Source organism: Caloenas nicobarica, chromosome 19 (genome assembly GCF_036013445.1).
Source record: "Caloenas nicobarica isolate bCalNic1 chromosome 19, bCalNic1.hap1, whole genome shotgun sequence".
Classification (NCBI taxonomy): domain Eukaryota; kingdom Metazoa; phylum Chordata; class Aves; order Columbiformes; family Columbidae; genus Caloenas; species Caloenas nicobarica.
In genome coordinates, this window is record NC_088263.1 from 9,793,839 (window position 1) to 9,812,170 (window position 18,332).

Below are 18,332 nucleotides of genomic sequence, written 5' to 3' on the forward strand. Positions count from 1 at the left end.
CGGGGCTGCGGCGGGGACCGCCAGACCCGGCACAGCTCCTGCGCTGCTCAGAGCGACTCACAAGTGCCGTTTCCATCTGGAGATTCAGCTGGTAAAATACGAGGCATCTATTCCAATGAAAGTAGCTGCGACCAAGGCAGCTCGAGGCTGTTGAGGTAATTGTCTATCCCCCAGCTAACGCCTCCCTCTGCTCTGTGGGTCTCAACAACCTTTCATCTGAGACCATCTGACTGACCAACACGACCAAGTTAAGCCTAAAGCGACTGTGTGTGAGGTTATGAGCTCTTTTTCTGTCCCAAAGAAGTGTTTATAAGCCTAAAACTTTGCCTGAGTTTTTTTCAGCTTTATTAGTCGGTTAAAAAAGATGTTCTTTCCCTGCAAACTTTGTCCTTGATTATTTTAGACCATCGTAGCTCCAGAAGCACTATGACTCTTTGCTAACCTTGACATTAAACACGGAGCAACCAGTCCTCACTTAGCTCACTAAAACTCTTTGATTTTCCTGCATTGTTTGATTTGGTCCAGACCAAAAAAAAAAAAATCCCTTCAGCCGCTCCTTTCCAACAGAAGTGATTTGCTGTGTTGGAGCACTCCTGATATGGCTCCCGTTTCAGTTTCTTTCCCAGTGAGCGTCAGCCCTTCCCTTATCAAGAGGGTTTGTGTCTGAAGGTCTGGGAGATGAGGATCAGGAGCCCGTTCCAGGAGCAGCAGCGCCCGGTGCGGAGCCCCGTGTTTGGACAGAGAAAAGGGAGCTACCGAAGGGCATATTCCAACCAAGGTATGGTTGTCATTAGAATCAGAGTCGTCAAATCTGCCTTTGAAACGAAGAGCATTTAGGCATTGTCTTTTTATTGTTTATTTAATATGAATTTAACCCACTTTTTTAAAACTTTCTTTGCGTGCTTCTATGCAATTGTGTATGAAGAGCTTGTAAGTGTTCTTGCAGCTGTGCAAGGTTGATATTAAATGGAGCCCTTACATAATTTTGACACGGAGATGTAACGTACACGTCTGCAGCTCCTGAGCATGGCTCAGAAAATACACCCCCCAAAAAAATTTTTAAAAAGGAAGAAAAAAAAGCCCAGAAGTGGGATGCTGAGCGAGGTCTCCAGCCCACCCCGTCCTGTCCTGCTCGTGGAACTGGGGCAGCTGAGGCCTGGACTGGCATCGATCACAGCGGGACTGACAGAGCGCCTGGGCATCACGTCCTTTCTGCAGAGTGTCTGTGCAGCCAGTTGGTGCTCCTGCTTCCCGCGGCTCATGCTGTGAGCCGTGAGCTGCCGTGACACGGGGCTGCGGCTGCAGGGACATCCCGGTGTGCTCCAGCTTTGGGGGAAATCAGCGTGATTGTTCCTGGGAGAATCGCACCAGAGAAAAGCCCGGAGGCGTCAGGTCATTCCCTCTCTGCTGGGTGTATCTCTCAACCCGCACGTGCACGTATGCGCACACGTCATATTTTTGCTTCCCTGGGTGCAGACACATACACATCAATATTCTCACACACATTCACATCTTCTCTCCCACACACTTTCTCTCTTTCCCCAGCGCTCACCCACACAGAGTTTTACTCATTTTCCCTCACCTCCTCTGTCTCCCACACACAAGGAAAATCCTCCTAATTATTTTTAAGAAATAACGGCTCTACGTGGAAAAGGATTTTGCACAAAAAAGTAACAGCCTGGGTCAGCTGGGCCCCGCGTGGGGTGAACCCCCTTGGTGCTGCCATTGTAGAAATAAGTGAGTTTTGCAGCACTGCTCAGTGTTTCTATAACAAACCGCTATCATCATGTCGCCAAGTTGCTCAATTCCCTATTTTACAGTGAAAATAACACACAAACCTTTTTTTAAGTTAGTGAGCTTTATTTGGGAAATAAATAAAATCATAAGAAAATACGAATGATTGTAATAAATACAGCACTTGTCAAAATTACACAGCCATGAAAAGCATAATATTTTTAGGCATATTACTCCAGTGTGGTTACAGGGTCTGGCACATTACTGCAAAAATAGCTTTCTGTCCCTGAAAGAACGTTTTAAACACAGAAGAGAGAAAAAGACACAGAGAGAGAGAGAGAGAGACCATGTGTGTGATGGCAAAGAATATAGAGTTCTTTCCCAAATAAGCCTTGACAGATATTTGTTTATAGGGTGATTTTTTTTTTTTTTTTGAAATTTGATACTTCATCACAACTAATTATTTTAAAGGGTGCTGTCAAGATAGAAATGAGAGATCTGCAAAGTCTCTCCATATGGCAGCAGTCACAGCACATGACATCTCAGCAGCTCTGCTGGACGGCTACGGTTTCCATGGTTTGCAAAATAAAAGTGGACAAACAGCTTCTCCTTTCCCTTCTCACGCAGCGGGCACAACATTGTCTGTCGGCTTCGTGTTTCCCATTGAGCCACGGGAAACATTGCAAAGGAAAAGTGAATAAAGTGCGTGCAGAAAGGCCTTTCACTCCTAAATCCACACCTGGCTCTCGTGGTCCCGCGCACGGGAGCTGGACTGCGGCAGGAGTTTGCTGGAAATTCAGAAACTGCTGCACCAAAACCCAGCTCAGCTCCACCGATTCCGTCACACAGTCGCTAAGCAGGGAATGCCGAGGGTGAGGCTTGCTGCTTTTTGGGGATAAGGTGTAGCATTTGGACTTCGCGCACATCCAGGCATTCCCAAGCTTGACTTGCTTATAAAAAAAAAAAAATAATTCCTTACCTCTATTAAAAAAACAAAACCCAAACAAACAAAACACAAAACGAAACAAAAAACCAACAAAACATGTCTAGTAGTTACTTCTGTTTTAGCAAGAGACAAGACTTAAACATCAGAGCACATAAAAAGAATCAAGGAAGGAAAAAAATCAATACCTTCTAATGAGTCACTTGCCTAGAAGGTTCAAGAAATGACTGAACACTTCAAAACAAAGCTGCTGAGGGGTCAGAAAAGTCAAACGACTCCTTTGCAAGTACAAGAGGACATTTCCCAAGGCACAGTGTAATCTGGTCTCTGATTGCCCACACAACAGAACATGTCTTTACAGAACACATAAATACAGGTCTAAAATAAATAGCGAGAAATAAATCATCTGGTATAAGGAATTCAAGCTACAAATGTGACCCACAACTCACTGATTCCAAGGTCATCAATAAGCACAGACAGAGACATACGATCGGTGTCTCAGGGGACAAATCTGCCCTTGTTCCTGCTGTCACCCCCAGCCAAACCAGGCGGGTTTTGGTGAAATAATCCCAAATCTCATTGGCAACAGCTGCACGGGGGCTCTGGGCAGACCCGGGCATGCTCAGCAGCACCAAACTCCAGCAGGATCTTCAGCTGATGAGATCGATTCAGGAGCTCGGGCTCTGGACTTTGTGTGCGCACGAAGACGAATACAAGGTCTCAAGCTGATGGGTTTTTTTCTTGTAAACTAATGAAATTCAGTAGGTGATTTCCAGACACCCACATTGCAGGATTTACTGGTTTGTTTCTATAATGCATTTAAGGAAAAGTGTGTCTTCTTTCACATAGGCATATTTAGGTGACTGCAGTTTGGACAGAGGGAGGAACAGGGGGCAGCCGCTCGCAACATTCATGTCATTCACGGGTCTCTGAAATGAAGCAGAAGTCAAGTCTGGGCGAAACGCATCAATAATATGTTCCCTGTTATTTTGGTCAAGCAACATAAACGTAACCTGAAAAACAGATTGTGAGAATGAGGAGTTATTGAACTGAAAAATAAACCAGAAAATATCCAAGACAGAAGTGCAAACGTGCTGCAAAAGCAGCTGCATGCTCTATCAATAATTAAATACAAATTATAATTGGTGTTTTGCAATCTGCAAGGTCAGTTAATGTGAACGAGGCAGATTGTAACAGTTCCCAGATGAAGTATTTAAAACTTTGCCACCAAGGAAATCAAATTAAATAAAGCAAAGTAAGGAATTACTTCTTAGTAGAGTGTAAAGACTTTTTTCCTCTCTCTCGACAACTTAAACAAACCCCAAGTTTGGTTACAGTCATCACAGTAATTTTGTTGTTGTGGTTTGGAATCAAAACAAACAGCTCAGCTGCCTGTACGCAAATATGTAAAAGACACAACCTAAATATCAGTATAGCATCTCCCCATCTCATTACCCCTTTTATAAACTCACTGTTCTTTCACTTGAAACACAAACTGTACATCATAATTTTTTAATACAGTGAGAACTGAGAACTTTGATTTCTATTTTTTTGGCCGCTAAATGCTAGTGAGGCTATTTATATGAAAGGCTCTCAGAATTATTACCAAAAAGGCAAGTGCTAGAGCAGAGACCAGCACCTTACGCACATTTTCACTGCTTTTCTAACCACTGTTGCCATTGTCCGATTGCACTTTTAAAATGAGAAAAAATGAGATCAGGATCCCATAAGACACCTATGGCACGTTTGTAAGTAGAAGTGGAACCTCGCATTTCTAACGCCTGTGCTTCAGGCACCAAGACGTAATTCCCTCATAAATTGATATTATCTGTATATAGCAAGAGCCAGGAAAAAGTGTGTCTCTGGCTTTAGCCCAGGTGGCCGCAGGTTGGGAAATGTCAAACACCAGCATTCCGGTGTTTGAAAATCCTGCAAGGCCACGTGTGGAACCTCGGGAGGAGCGGCTTTCCCTGTGTGTACATCACTCCGTTCAGAGACAAATTATTACCTAAGGTTGGAGTACGGCTAATAGCTGTCAGAGAGGAAAATGGGAAAACGCTCCAACTTCCACTAAACTCAAGAGAAAACATCCCCTTGTGTTCACGAGCAGAAGTCGCGGGTTGATGCTGGATCAGGTACAAAAGCGTCGCCTTTCTTACCTTGTGTCTGAACGGCCACGGCAGCAGAGCATCGTAGTCTCCTTTCATGACAACAAAGAACAGGGACACGTGGGTCCCTTTGCCTGTCCCGTCCCCGTTCAGATAGACCCGCAGACAGACCTTGTAGCCGTACTTTGCCGTGTAAAAAGCTGAAAATCAGAACTCTTGATTAGTAAAGCTTCCTTTGAAAAAATGTCATAATGAGTGTACATGAAAAGATAGTGTATGACGTGTTTTGCTATCACAGAGATGAGGACAGACAACTCAGTACACCCTGGAGATTAGACGCAATGAAAATCCAGCACTTGGAATCCTCTAGCGCCTCGTGTCTCCGTGAAAATTAACTGTTATTAGCCACACAAGCATATTCTACCTAATCAAATTACTTCTCCCATGGGAGGTAAGTGCTGCAGAAAGCCATTTGATGCCACAGGCACCAAGCTGTGGGCTAGACGAGATGGATCCAGCAGATATCAGTGCAAGTAGCTGCAGCGGAGGGCAAAGTGCAAATGAAAGCCCAGAAAAGAGGACAACTCAGCAGAGGAGCACATCACAGCTGCCCTGAATTACAGGCAGGAGAGCATGAGGTCATCCTATAAACAGCATCTTAGCTCGAGGAGCTCTCCTAAAGGACCTCCTGCCCACACGAGCAGAAACAAACATCGTTCTAGAGAAATACGCGGGTTTTCTAAAGGACTGGGGTTTGCTAACACACGTATACGTCCTGTGTTTTACCTGGTGAATACAAACTGACTGTTCTTCCAGTCACAGAGTCTTGTAACTTCCTGCCAACATCTGTTATTTTCCACAGAAAGACCCCATCATAGGAGGCTTGCTCAGAGAACAGGAGGCTCTTGTGAAGATTGCTCAGGCCTGTGTCCTTCTGCGTCAGGCACCGGTGCAACTCTGCGATCTAGAAAAAACCAAATCAGTTCTCAGTCAACACCCCTCTCCAGGCTGTTGTGCTGAGAATCAGCAGAATTGTCCCAGAAACCTCATGTTCTGGAGAGTCTCCTCTGATTTCTTTTAAAGTGACAGTTACATAACAACTCATAAGACAAATAACTCAATAGATGGTTATTTGGTCCTCCAGGCATAATGCTGATTTAAGAGGATCCATCAATTAAACAACTGTCTTGCTTGCTCACAGTCTGTCCATGGCAAATTCTGAACATTCAAAACTCTCAGGAAAATCTAAATACCTAAAGAGGGATTTAGATAACAAATATTAGAGATCTCCATTTGAAAATTCATACAAAATAACAAAAGGATCCTGCAGATGTGTCCAGAACTTCACACTTCACAGTCCAAACTCCTGTGCCCATCCCTGTCCTGATCTCTACATCACTTCTCTCTGATACGTGTAAACATTCGCAATCTGTAGAACAAGCACAGAGGCAATGCTTGTCATAACTATTTACCTTCAGTTCAAGGCCTCGTATTATATTTTGATCGAGTTCACTCTGTCTCCGAAAGGCTGTGATTTCCAAATTAGAGGTCTCCACCTCTTTATTGAGCACTGCCACGATATTCTCAAACACATGCAGCTTATTTTCTAGCTCAGAAATCACTTTCTCCTTCACAAGCTGTTGGAGAACAGATTCATCCTCAGAAACAGAAGACCCAGGAAAACAGTCTTCTTCCAGATCCCCACTGAGTTCCAGCCCCGCTGGGATCTGCAGGTCAGAGATGCTTTTTCCTGCACCATTCACATTCAGCCCTGGCTGTGGGACGAAACCGTTTGCAGCTTTGGCAGCAGAGCACAAGCTTGTCTTCAGTTGCTTTATGTGCTGCAGCAGAAGCAGCATGTGGGGCCCAACTGCAGTTTTTTCATGGTCTCTCATTTTCTCTTTGCTTCCCTGTAAGAAGACGACACTGTCAATCCTCTCCATACAACTCCCATAACTGGCCTGGGGCCAAGTCAAGCAACATTCTATAGAAAAGAAAAAAATCGTTTATAATTTTTTTATTAAACAGGATGCCAGGCGGTTCCAGCAAGATTCTCAAATAAGCCAGTATTTAATACACGTACTGTGCACAAGAGGTAAGGCATCTGCCAACTAAAATGCATAGAAGACCTGATACTGTTTTAAGAGGCATTGCCTTGAAGGCAATATCCCAAACAGAGTAGAACAGCATATCTGATGAACCAGCAGAATGGTAATAAACATCTATTTTTATCTGAAGTGAATGCACAGTGCAGGATAGAGTATCACAGGCTGAACTGCACCCTACACATGCTTTGTGACCATGGCAGTTCCACCGTCACCGCTGCTGGTCTATTGAAAGTGGGTAGAATTTCTCTCTTTTCTTACAGAAGTATTTAAATCAAGGAGCACAAAGGCTGGCTCGCCCAAAGACACCGAGCGGAGCGGTGCACCATGTGAGACCTTCCTGAAGGCAGCCAGGCCACTCACCCTAAACGAACAGCCGACTTCAGAAAAACGACATCCATCCTTGTTCGCTAAGGGTGTAGAGTGGTTCTGTTAAAAAAAAAAAAAAAGGAAAGGAAATAATCAAATACCAACTGAAGATGCCAAAAGCCAAGTGGCCCCCACAGTGATAGCACCACGCACACGAAAGCTGTATTGCATTCACTCATCTTTTCCCTACCTTTTCCTTTGGTGGTGTCTCTGCTTGCACATGTTTTTGTTCTTTACATAAATTGCCTTCACATGAATGTTCCTATCATTAAAACAAGAAGAAAATAATTCAGTACATTATTAAAATAATTGAGCATATTTACTTAGGAGTCTTTGAAACAAAGCCTGTTTTGGGGAATGCTGTTCCCATTTTACAGAAATCCAATAGGCTGCAGAGTTCTCTGGCTTCTTTTTAGAGGAAATAACATTCAGACAATGGGGACCAAAGCACATCTGCTGAAAGCGGGTGCTGCTGTCCCCTGTACAACGAACTGCAGACTCAGAGGTTCCTCAAGCTGAGCCTCTAAGCTCATCACGCTTCTTCTCAGCCTGGCAGGCGTCTTCAGGGACAGATCTCCAGATTAATATAATATAATATAATATAATATAATATAATATAATATAATATAATATAATCCTGTTAAGTGAAACTACAAAGCGTGATCTTTCACTTGTGGGGCCCAGAGCTTTTGGAAACTACTTACAGACGCTTTGCAAGGTCACCCTGGGAAATCCGATACTAGATTGGCGATGGACCAGCCTTGCCCAGTTCAAGCCATAGCGATGTGCGCACAGGCACATACTTGTGTGTACACACACATAAAAACGCAACGACACACAGGTGGGTTACAGGACAGAAAGAAAATATACAGGAAACCCAAATATAAACTCTTTTTGCACTGACTTCATACAGTTTGCTCAGCATGCAGACCCTTCTTGCATCCTGCTTATTAACATTTTGAAGGCTCGAATCCAAATTTTCCATCATGATGTGCTAATGCAAAATGCATTTACTGCTAACACAAGACTTCCTGCCATTTCTGGCTCCAAGAGGGTAAAGTAATCCTGCCACTGCTTCACACAACTGTAATATGTCTATTTAACACAGCAACTGTCAGCTTTACATTCATACTGTTCAGGGGGCTGGTTTTAATCTCTATAAACACCTTTGCACGCATGTTTCCTATAGCAGCCTAGAAGTTTTCTGATAAAGCCATTCCAGGAACCTTCAGGTCTCCTCTGCAGAGTCCTGAGGTTTCTCTTTCGATCCTCAGAAACACAGCCATAGGTTTTTCTCACTCTCTAACTCATTTTTTAATACTCTACATCTTAGCTATTGCACGAAGCGTGCCTTTATTTTCTTCCTTTCTGCTCTTTGACTCCTTCAGATTGCTGATTTCTTGAGAGTGAGAAGTTCCTTTAAAATATGGAAATACAAAAATCACAAGATCAATAACTGATTAGCTAAGACGGAGGGAGAGAGACAGCAGTGCCCAAAACTTACTATTTGCTCCCAGAGGATTGTGGATACATGGAATCCACACAAATTATCACAATTCATATGCCACGTAACTGTAAATTTAATAAAGTAGATCATGTAACCAGCAAAATTCCAATTTTACAAATGCTAACTAAGGCAGGTAGAGAAAAATCAACATCTCAAGGCCAATCCCCTGCTTGGTTGCCATGGTTTCCTAAGCAAAAAATTAATTAGCTGATAGCTAACTGGAATGAGTGGGAGGAAAAGAGTTCTTCCTTGCAGGGAAACGAAGGCGGCCGAGGTGGATCTGCAGAGAGCAGGTGCTGGGGAACAACACGGCTCAGGTTTTTTCCCCCAGCCTGCACGGAAGGTTAAAAGGGATTAAGTGTTGCCACCTTCTGGTATTTACAGTCTCTGGCTGGGTGCAGATGTTGTCTCTCTGTGAGTTACTCGGACACGAAGAGCACATGCAAAGGCTTCCCTAGAAGCAGGTTTTAGTAAGAGCACTTTATTCTTACCCCAGAAGGAGTTACTCCCATGCTGAGTAAATCTCACAGCTCAGTATTTGGAAAGGCATAAATCTGTGACACTTACAACATGCAAAGCTGTTCACTCCTACTTCAGGCTACATTTTTGAGATACTCACACGCCCTGAGACAGAAGCTAAAACATGGGCCCTGGCTGAGCACACAGGTGTTTATTTCTGTTGTACCACCACAAGCAGACCATCAAATACAGCTCATTTCCCCCTCCAACACATGCATGGAAAAATTAGCAAACTCAGGAAAATTAAATATTCTCCAAGTGCAACCTATCACAAACGTTGTGATGGATTATTCACACCATTAATATAAAGCCCTCATTTGAAACAGAGAAATGGTCTTACTTGGTACTCACTACTGGACAAGCTCCGCTTACACTTCTGACACATCGTCACATTATTAACACATCCATTTTCCAAATGATCTGCAAGCTTCTTTCTCATCACCATGTGTCCACAACCAGTGTGACAAGGGATTAAAGCATATTCACACAAGCTCTGATGCTCCTGGAAGTCAAAAGTTACAAACCAAAACGTAAACTGCAGATAGACATTTCATTATGAACAGTCTCCATTCTGCCAGCCCAAATCTTTGCTTTGCATTTCTTCTAAGTCTGGGTAAAGTCCCATTCCACAATGTTACCAAGATTACTGGTGAAAAATTCACCAACTTTCCTGGGGCTTTTTTGTTAATTCTTAACTTAAAAAAAACCCAAAAAAAACCCACAAAAAACCAGCAAACACCTTCTGATAAATTCAAACATGAGGTCTCCCTTGAACTGTCTTTCTCTTCTGCTTTTGTTTGAAAATAACATGATCCTGGCCTCAGCTTTTTTCCTTGTCTTCAAGGATTCCTAACTTTTAGCTTGGCTGTGTTTCATGGTTTTTTTTATTTTATTTTTTTCTTTGTGGGTTTTGGGATTTTTTTTGAGCGCTGAGACCATCCCGCTCTGGCTGGGAGGATGAATGTGGTGAGTCCGCTGACATCTCTGCACAGCGTAGAAGAATGGACATCTGACACCTTCTCTGCAACAATTAGGATCAACCCTCACCCACATTCAAAATAACTTTTAAAACATTTCCTTTTCACTATTTGCATCCTTTCATCTCAGCAAGGAAAAGCATCAGCATTACTTCTTTCACAATTACATCCAAGAGGTCTACTTCCATTTTCTTAGAAACATGGTATTTCAATAACAACTTTTCCTTCTTTTACGGGGGGTTCTGGCGGCCCCGTGTCACAAAGGATTTCGTTTTGGAGGAGACGGCTGTCCCCGCAGAGCGGGCGCAGAAATGCCAATCGCAATCACGCGCCCAACTCTCAAATCAGTTTTGCCAGGTGTTCATGCTGAGAGGGGCTCCAGTTCCCACAACTGTGAAGTTGCACAAACTGGGGAGATCTTTCCTTAAAGAGGAATTCACTCAAATAGAAAACTCGTGCAAAATTAGCGAAGAAAAGGCAGCAGCACCTCAGATGCTTATCAGATGCACAGCAGACAAGGCACGCAGCAGACTCCCTGTTATAAACGCAGAAAGACCCTCTGTTCCGACACTAAAATGAAGCTGCTTATTGTCAGAACGATCTGTGGATTTTCATTATTCTAATTGGCATGGCAGAGTCACAAATCTCGCCCATTTAAATATTTTACCTGGGACATTTCACATCCGTCTGAAAAGAATGATGGACACATTCAACCGATAGGAGTAATTTATGCAGGAGGAAATTATTTCTCTTATGAAAACATACTAAGGATATTGCCCATAACAACGTCCTGGAGACTGAAGTATTCTGGTCTGTCAAAAGCTGCTTGTAGCATCCTTGCATTTAAATAATAAGTAAACTCGCTGGAAAAAAAGCATCATAGTTGATGCAAATTTGTGCAACTTTAATTTCATTAGCATTCGGGATGGTTTGGATTTGGTCAAAGTCCTACTAAAGTCAATGGCATGTTTTTAGATATCCTCTTGGTTAATTTAAATAAACTGCCTTTAAACGTACTTCAAAATTTTTCATGATCCCAGACCAGCTGCATCCCAGCGTCACACAGTGGACTTTGAGCTCAGAAATCTCTTTATTAATGGCAGCATCACCAAAAGCCTGGAAAGTAAACACAATAAGGAAAAAAACCACTGGTCAGAAATGGTCCAGCATGCGGTTTTGACATAGGAATAAGGTGACTGTGTCAAAATTGCAGATCTTGCTAAATCCCTTATTTAAAAAAAACCAAAAAACAACTGTACTGCCATAAGACTCTCTAACGTAGTGAGTTAATCTTGGTGAAGTAGAGAAATAATATTTCTCATATGGTTCAAAAAGAAACTATTTGATGTGATATAAAATTACTGAAAATACGCCTGGCCAACTACAGCTATCATTTTAAGTTTCTTTTCACAGAAGCCTGAAATACATCACATGTGACGAATGTGCTGACAGGACACAAACTATAGGGTGCTGCCATGTGCCACTCTTAATTAATGCATTTCATTATTGGGGCCATTAACACCTCCTAAACGTGCTGCTGAGAGGACGTGAGACTGTTCTGCAGTGTGAGTACATTTCTGAGACCGTGGCTGTTTCCATTTAGTATGGCACTGTGCACTAAAGAAATGCAAACCATATGCGAGCGGGGTTATTTTTTTGTACTAGGTAGACTTTTTTATTATGTTAACCATGAAGAATCGTGCAATTATTATGTAAATTATGAAATGCTACACGCTTTGACTGTTGTATTTTGCACAATCAAAATAGGTACATACAAACAGCATAGGAAATAAACATTAAGCAAAACCACAGCTAAGGTAAAGCAGAGATTATCAGGAATAGAGATAAAGAATCAACCTGCTAAATGATCTTCCTATTTGTGTTGTTTACAAACCCTGACCGTTTGCTGTAAGCTGATCTGTGCAGAGAGCGGGGCCCTGTTCACAACAGCCTCCCCGCGGATTTGGCACAAAGTCCCAGCAGACGCAGTGAGATCCCACAGCGGAGAAATCCCAAAGTTCTATGACAGCTGACATTCAACACGGAAATTCATGAGGGTTTAGCTGTACCTATCTGTGGTTATGTGATGCATGAAATTCTGAGACTGGGAAATTTATTGCAGAATTGAGAGTTTTTCTGAGATACTACCAAGTTCAGTATTAACTTCAGATTCCTTATTTTGTTGCGGCTGCTTCCTAAACTTTGTCTTTTACCTTATTGCCAGTTGCCTATTGGGTTTCCATTTTCCCTAACAGATTTAGATAGAATGTGCGTCTGTTGGAATTGCTGCTGATGTAACCAGAAAGAAGGGAAGGAGACGAGCTGGGACTGAGCCCTACAGCCCAGTTTGCATTCAGGATATAGATCAGTGCAGTAATCTGCCTGGAAAATCACACAAAACCAAAAGAGATCTGCACTGTTAAATTACAGGTGAAACATTTATTAGTGCATAGTTTTTTATCAATTATTATGCTAAGCTCTATGTTTTCCACTGTTTCCTCCAGATACACTTCTGTCAAAATACTTCCTAGGCGACTCAGCAGCCAACACTCTCGGTTTTTGTCTTTGGGATGCTCCCCCTCTAAGCTTGGTAACATGTTTGAAGGATACAGAGAGCCCCGAGATTGGAAAATCCACCAGGATACTTACTAAGGATAGTTAGTAACAGCTAAGACATATTATTACAAGTAGGAAAGCACTGGTTACTTTGAAACAATACAAAGTGAAAATATTGAAGAGTGTGGGATTTTATGTTGCAGAGCCTGACAGATTTGGAAAGTCCTAAGGGTTTAAATCAAAAACTGTGGGAAATCCAAGTGGCTAAAGCATAAGTTAAAACACGTAACTATCAGCTGCTATCGCACTTTATATTTTTCCCTCCTAAACTGTAGTCCAATGATGACTATAGAGTAGCCCAAAGAGTAGTTAATGATAAATTAATGAACTGTAAACTACAACTCACCCTTTCTTCTGCCAGTAGGCTTCCCTCGCTTAATGTGCTGCTGTCTTCCTCTTTACATTTCTGGCAAATTGCATTTTTATTGTTTCTGGCAAAAGGAAAGAAGAATGAAATAACAATCAGCTGGTATGCTGTAATTCGGGAGGTCTTTGTATAGACACGGACACAAATAAAACCACTGAAATTGTAATTTCCGCTCAGAAACCATAGCCCTTGTTCATTAAAGGGCCAATTCTTGAACACACTGATGTAAAAAAGATCTTGCTGTTCTATTCCTCAAGACTAGGACTAGGCCCATAAATCTTATCTGTATTTCAGCAAAATAAGAGTAGCCTGGATCATAAAAAATAATAAATATGGAAACTTATTTTTCCCATGAATTATGCAGGAACACCATGTAGGAAAGGTAATTTGAAAACTAAAGTATTTTAAAACACAGAGAATTCCCATTTCCCCAAGATCGATATATAGAATTCAGATTAAAAAGTCATAGTGGAACCAGTGCAGAATTGAGTTCTAGAGAGTTAATACCCTACTGCATCTAAAAAGGGTTTTGATCTACTCAGAAAATATTTAGCGTAAAGTTTTATATAGGAAAAGTGAAAAATAAAACTTTACTAGGGATGTATTTCATCACCAGTGCTGTTTAGCATCCAGGCAAATAATGAACTAACACAGACTGAGACGCTCATCAGGAAAGCATCCATCCGACCAGAGCATAGCTGATTTCACACTGCACTAATCAGCTTGTTTGAGCCAGTTTTCCATTTGTGCTATAAGACTCCAGCAGGAAGATAAAACAATTCTGGTTGTGTTCTGCTGACAGTTTCCTGAATTTATGGTTTATGCTGCTTCATTAAGGGCCTTTGCTATAGATTTACTGTAGTGGATTTACGTAAGTTGGTCAAATACATTATTTTCAACACATTTTTACGTTATTATACATTAATCTTCAGATCACACGTGGCCAGGGCATTTCCTCAGCTTTTCGGGTGCCCCACACTGATCAGAGCTGGGACTACAAGGCTTGGCGCACACAAACTGGTTTATTAAGAACATCCACGGGGAAGCGCAGTAACAGCCTTTCGACCGACGCAGCCGCTGCCAAAGCCCAGGGCTGAATCTTGACAGCTGCTGTTTTCCAACACATCAAAGCTCGAGTCGGCTGTGCTCCTGGCACCGTTCTGCAGTGTCACCTCTCACCTGCGGGGCTGGCACAGCCTTTGCCAAGGGCTCTGGGTCAAGGCAGAATTGTGGAAAGAAAAGCAGGACAGAGGCAGCTAACCAACCAAAGCAAATCCCCACCCAGCCCCCGGTTTTCGGGTTCTCCAAGACAACGAGTGTCATGTTCGTCACTAATGGCTGCAGCACTTTAATGTGGAGCAACCCAGCTGAGTTCCTAAAAATCAAACTCTAAGATAATATTTATTAAAATCCTATAGCATCACTTATCAAAGGACTGTAAAGCCCCATGGAAGTATTAAGTCAGCCTTGTGCTAGTTCTACAAGATTAAATCACAGTCATTATCTCACACTTACAGGTAGAAAACCAGACATCTGTCAAGCCCAGTAACCCTAACCCTTCCCCAGCCCGCAGACTTGCGCACTGGAAACAAGGAGGCAGAGAGCAGCCCGCAGTGCACTGCAGGCAAATACTTCCAGACAGTAACACACCCATGGGCCAGCGGGCCAGGTACCCACAGACCCATCACCCAGCAGAGCGGCAGGTGCAGCCACAGACGGTGCCCCGCGGTGGGACCCTCTGCAGCAAGGACCTACCGTACGATCCAGGAGAGGCAGGCTGAGCAGTACCGGTGCCCGCAGAGCGTCTGCAGGGCTTTCTTCAGAACATTGTTGCAGTTGCTGCACAGGTACTTCTGGTCAGGCGCATCCTCACAAATATTACTGGGATATCCGAAAGGAAATTCGTTTTCATCAGGAGAAGAGCTGGGGACATCCTGTGGGCCTCTGGTTGTTTTCTCAGCCATCTGAAATAAACTACTGTCAGAGATAAGGAAAAAAGAAAGGTGCTCAAACAAGCAGACACACGCTCCCTTTGATGTGAGAAAATATATTAGGCATCAAAGTCTACGAGCAGCTCCAAACCTGTGCAGTGATCGAGTGATCTGTTCAATTGAGCCTGTAGCTGACATGCGTGACTAAATGTCACAGTGGGGTTTGACTAGGTACCAGCAGGAAATTACTGTACAGATTTAAAATTTCCCTCAAACACAACATGAAAATGGACAATATATTAAAATGAAGCCTTGGGGTTTTTTTCCAGAGCTTTTTAGCCTGTAGAAAGATGAAGTAAGTGTTGCCATCACCTTAGAGCTACAATCCCACCAGTCCACATCACACGCAATTATTTCCTGTAGAGTAAATCCCCAGCTACCTTCAGTTCCCAGCAGCCAAAATTCATTATTACACTTTATAGATGTAGCAACTGAGCAACTGATGTGTTTACAGTGTCTTTCCTGACAGTCATAAAACTAGCGGTGAAATGGAAAAGAAATCTCAAGCCCACAAAAAGCTTAGTGCTTGTGCTCCAACCAGATGCACCTCGAGCCACGCGTGCCAAGGTGCCATGCACGTTCAGCACTGGCTTGGGGTAAGAAGAGCTGCGCAGTTGAATATTTTTGGAAATACAACCGCAACTGATTCTGGTGTCTCCACAGTCAGTCAGAAAGTTCAAGAAAGGTTTTCACGCAGGCACCCGGTGCAGTTTGATCATAACGGTGCCTCTTAAATCTAGTTCTTCCCCTAACAGTACTGACACACAACCAAAAGGAACACTAACAAGTCTCTAAAAAAAGGAAGCCAGGCCAGGCACAGACAGCACGGCTGCCATGTGGTAACAGGGCATCCCCGGGTTTAAAACACCCTTTTGCTGTTGCCTGGCTTAGACTATTCACTTGGCTTCTCCAGGCATTTGATGGGGAGTTTAGCGCCAAATCCAGGGGGTTCCCAACCTGCCGAGAACCACAAATTAAACCCGGCAGCACTAAATGCGCACCCGCGAGTTGCCAAAACTGTGTCGGGGCATTGCGGGTGGGTACCGGGGGCACCGCGGGTGGGTACCGGGGGAACCGCGGGTCGGTACCGGGGGCATCTCGGGTCGGTACCGGGGGAACTGCGGGTCGGTACCGGGGGCATCTCGGGTGGGTACCGGGGGAACTGCGGGTCGGTACCGGGGGAACCGCGGGTGGGTACCGGGGGCACCGCGGGTGGGTACCGGGGGAACCGCGGGTCGGTACCGGGGGCACCGCGGGTCGGTACCGGGGCGGCCGGGGCAGCCGCTCCCCCGCTGGAACCCGCCCGCTGTGCCGGCACAGCCCGGCGGCTCGGGGGGCTGCCAGCCCACCCCCCGGGGCTTTCACACCCATAACCCCGGTAAACCCGGCGCGGGGAGCGGCTCCGGCGGGCCCTGGCTCGGCTGGCGCTCCGGCCCCATCCCCGGGGCCGGCCGGTGCCCCCGCCCGGGAGGCCGCGCTGCGGGGCCCCGGCCCGTGCTCTCGGGGTTCCGTCCGCGGGGCCGGGAGGCGCCCAGGCCGCGGGCGGCTGAGCCGGGGCCCGTTCCCCCCTCCCTCCCGCTCCCCTTACCTGAGCCCTCCAGCCCGGAGGCGCCCAGGCCGCGCCGCCCGCCGCGCAGCCCCGCGGGGAGGGCGGGAGGGCGGCGGGGCGGGCCCGGCCCCGGGGCGCGGAGCGGAGCGGCCGTGCCGCTGTTACCGCCGGCGGAGGAAACGCAGCCGGGCGGCTCGGCTGAATTTCGGCGACTGCTGCCTCGCTCCGGCCGGGAGGAGCGGGAGCCCGAAGCGCCGCGCTGGGGCCGTGGAGCCCCGGGCCGAGGGGCGCAGCCCGGGCGGGCGAGGGACCCCGGGGAGCTGAAATACAGATGAGATTTATGGGCCTAGTCCTAGTCTTGAGGAATAGAACAGCAGGATCTTTTTTACATCAGTGTGTTCAAGAATTGGCCCTTTAATGAACAAGGATAACGGTTTCTGAGCGGAAATCACAATTTCAGTGGTTTTATTTGTGTCCGTGTCTATACAAAGACCTCCCGAATTACAGCATACCAGCTGATTGTTATTTCATTCTTCTTTCCTTTTGCCAGAAACAATAAAAACGCAATTTGCCAGACATGTAAAGAGGAAGACAGCAGCATATTAAGCGAGGGAAGCCTACTGGCAGAAGAAAGGGTGAGTTGTAGTTTACAGTTCATTAATTTATCTTTAACTGCTCTTTGGGCTACTCTATAGTCATCATTGGACTACAGTTTAGGAGGGAAAAATATAAAAATGGAGTGAGGAAAGGCCTGAGGGAGCAAATTCCCCCAGGACACTGAGATGGAGAATCTGTTTGCGTCGCCGGTTCCTGCAAGCGGCATGGTTATGGCGATGGGCCGTGGTGACCCGGCCGGTGTCACAGCCAGAAACTCCTGCCCGAGCAGAGCAGGACAACAGTGAAACGTGCCCTGTGCACAGCCCTGTCTGCTCGGGAAACCCACCGAGCAAGGGACCCAGAGACTTTAATCTCCTCCTGAACCCAACTGGGAACCCTGCAGCAACGTTCTCTGCCTCGCCCTCCAGCTGCTCTCAAACGCAGATAATATTTACACCACCAGGCAAGTCAAGTAATATATGCAAATCCTTTTAAGATGTTCCCAGTGTGGTTTATCCAGAAAGCTTCCTACATTTATGTCCACAATTTCTGTAACTGTATTATTAAAAATTCACCTATGGGCCAAACGCTGTTTTCAGTTCCACTCTGTAGTCCCACAGGAATCAAGACTGTTCCCAAGGAAAGGATTTGATCCTTCATTTTGTCAGAAAATCTGTTATTTACTTTCCTTTGAATTAGACACGCTTTTGACAAGTGACTTTTTGGTTTTTTTCTGAAGGCTTTAACAGTTTAAAAATGATGATGCAACAGAAATTATCATTACAGAGGGATGTAAATGTAAGCCTGATGGAGGCAAATGCAGAATCAGTTTTAGGGTATCCATCCAGGTCCCTGCCATACACCACCGGAGTGGGGATGGATAAACCTCTAGCCTAGTAACTGCTTCCACCTTCCTGTGTGAAGAGGAAATAACAGTCACTTCCGTTTGT

At 44.8% G+C, this 18,332-nt stretch overlaps 1 protein-coding gene across 2 annotated transcripts; it reads right to left on the reverse strand.

The window, feature by feature from the left end:
- Nucleotides 1–1,859: 1,859 nt before the first annotated feature.
- Nucleotides 1,860–16,901, reverse strand: TRAF1 (TNF receptor associated factor 1). Of its 2 annotated transcripts, none has more exons than XM_065648596.1 (11): nucleotides 16,825–16,901; nucleotides 15,001–15,209; nucleotides 13,225–13,309; nucleotides 11,280–11,378; nucleotides 9,626–9,787; nucleotides 7,450–7,521; nucleotides 7,254–7,319; nucleotides 6,258–6,695; nucleotides 5,572–5,749; nucleotides 4,837–4,985; nucleotides 1,860–3,690 (listed from the first exon to the last, which is right to left on the reverse strand). In XM_065648596.1, the coding sequence occupies exons 2-11, from the start codon at nucleotides 15,207–15,209 to the stop codon at nucleotides 3,472–3,474; spliced, it is 1,677 nt and encodes a 558-aa protein (XP_065504668.1). In that variant the 5' UTR covers nucleotides 16,825–16,901; the 3' UTR covers nucleotides 1,860–3,471. The 2 variants fall into 2 exon arrangements, with proteins under 2 accessions (XP_065504668.1, XP_065504669.1); XM_065648597.1 differs by having other exon boundaries at nucleotides 15,001–15,222; nucleotides 16,825–16,849.
- Between the last annotated feature and the right edge of the window lie 1,431 nt (nucleotides 16,902–18,332).

What these genes read in the sequence shown, in the direction of transcription:
- TRAF1 (XM_065648596.1), bottom strand. Translation starts at nt 15,209, where the DNA reads ATGGCTGAGAAAACAACCAGAGGCCCACAGGATGTCCCCAGCTCTTCT. An exon ending in GCCTACTGGCAGAAGAAAGG is followed by an intron (nt 11,379 to 13,224) that starts GTGAGTTGTAGT and finishes TTTACTTTCCAG; the next exon opens with GCTTTTGGTGATGCTGCCAT. An exon ending in TGTCCAGTAGTGAGTACCAA is followed by an intron (nt 7,522 to 9,625) that starts GTAAGACCATTT and finishes TTTTAATGATAG; the next exon opens with GAACATTCATGTGAAGGCAA.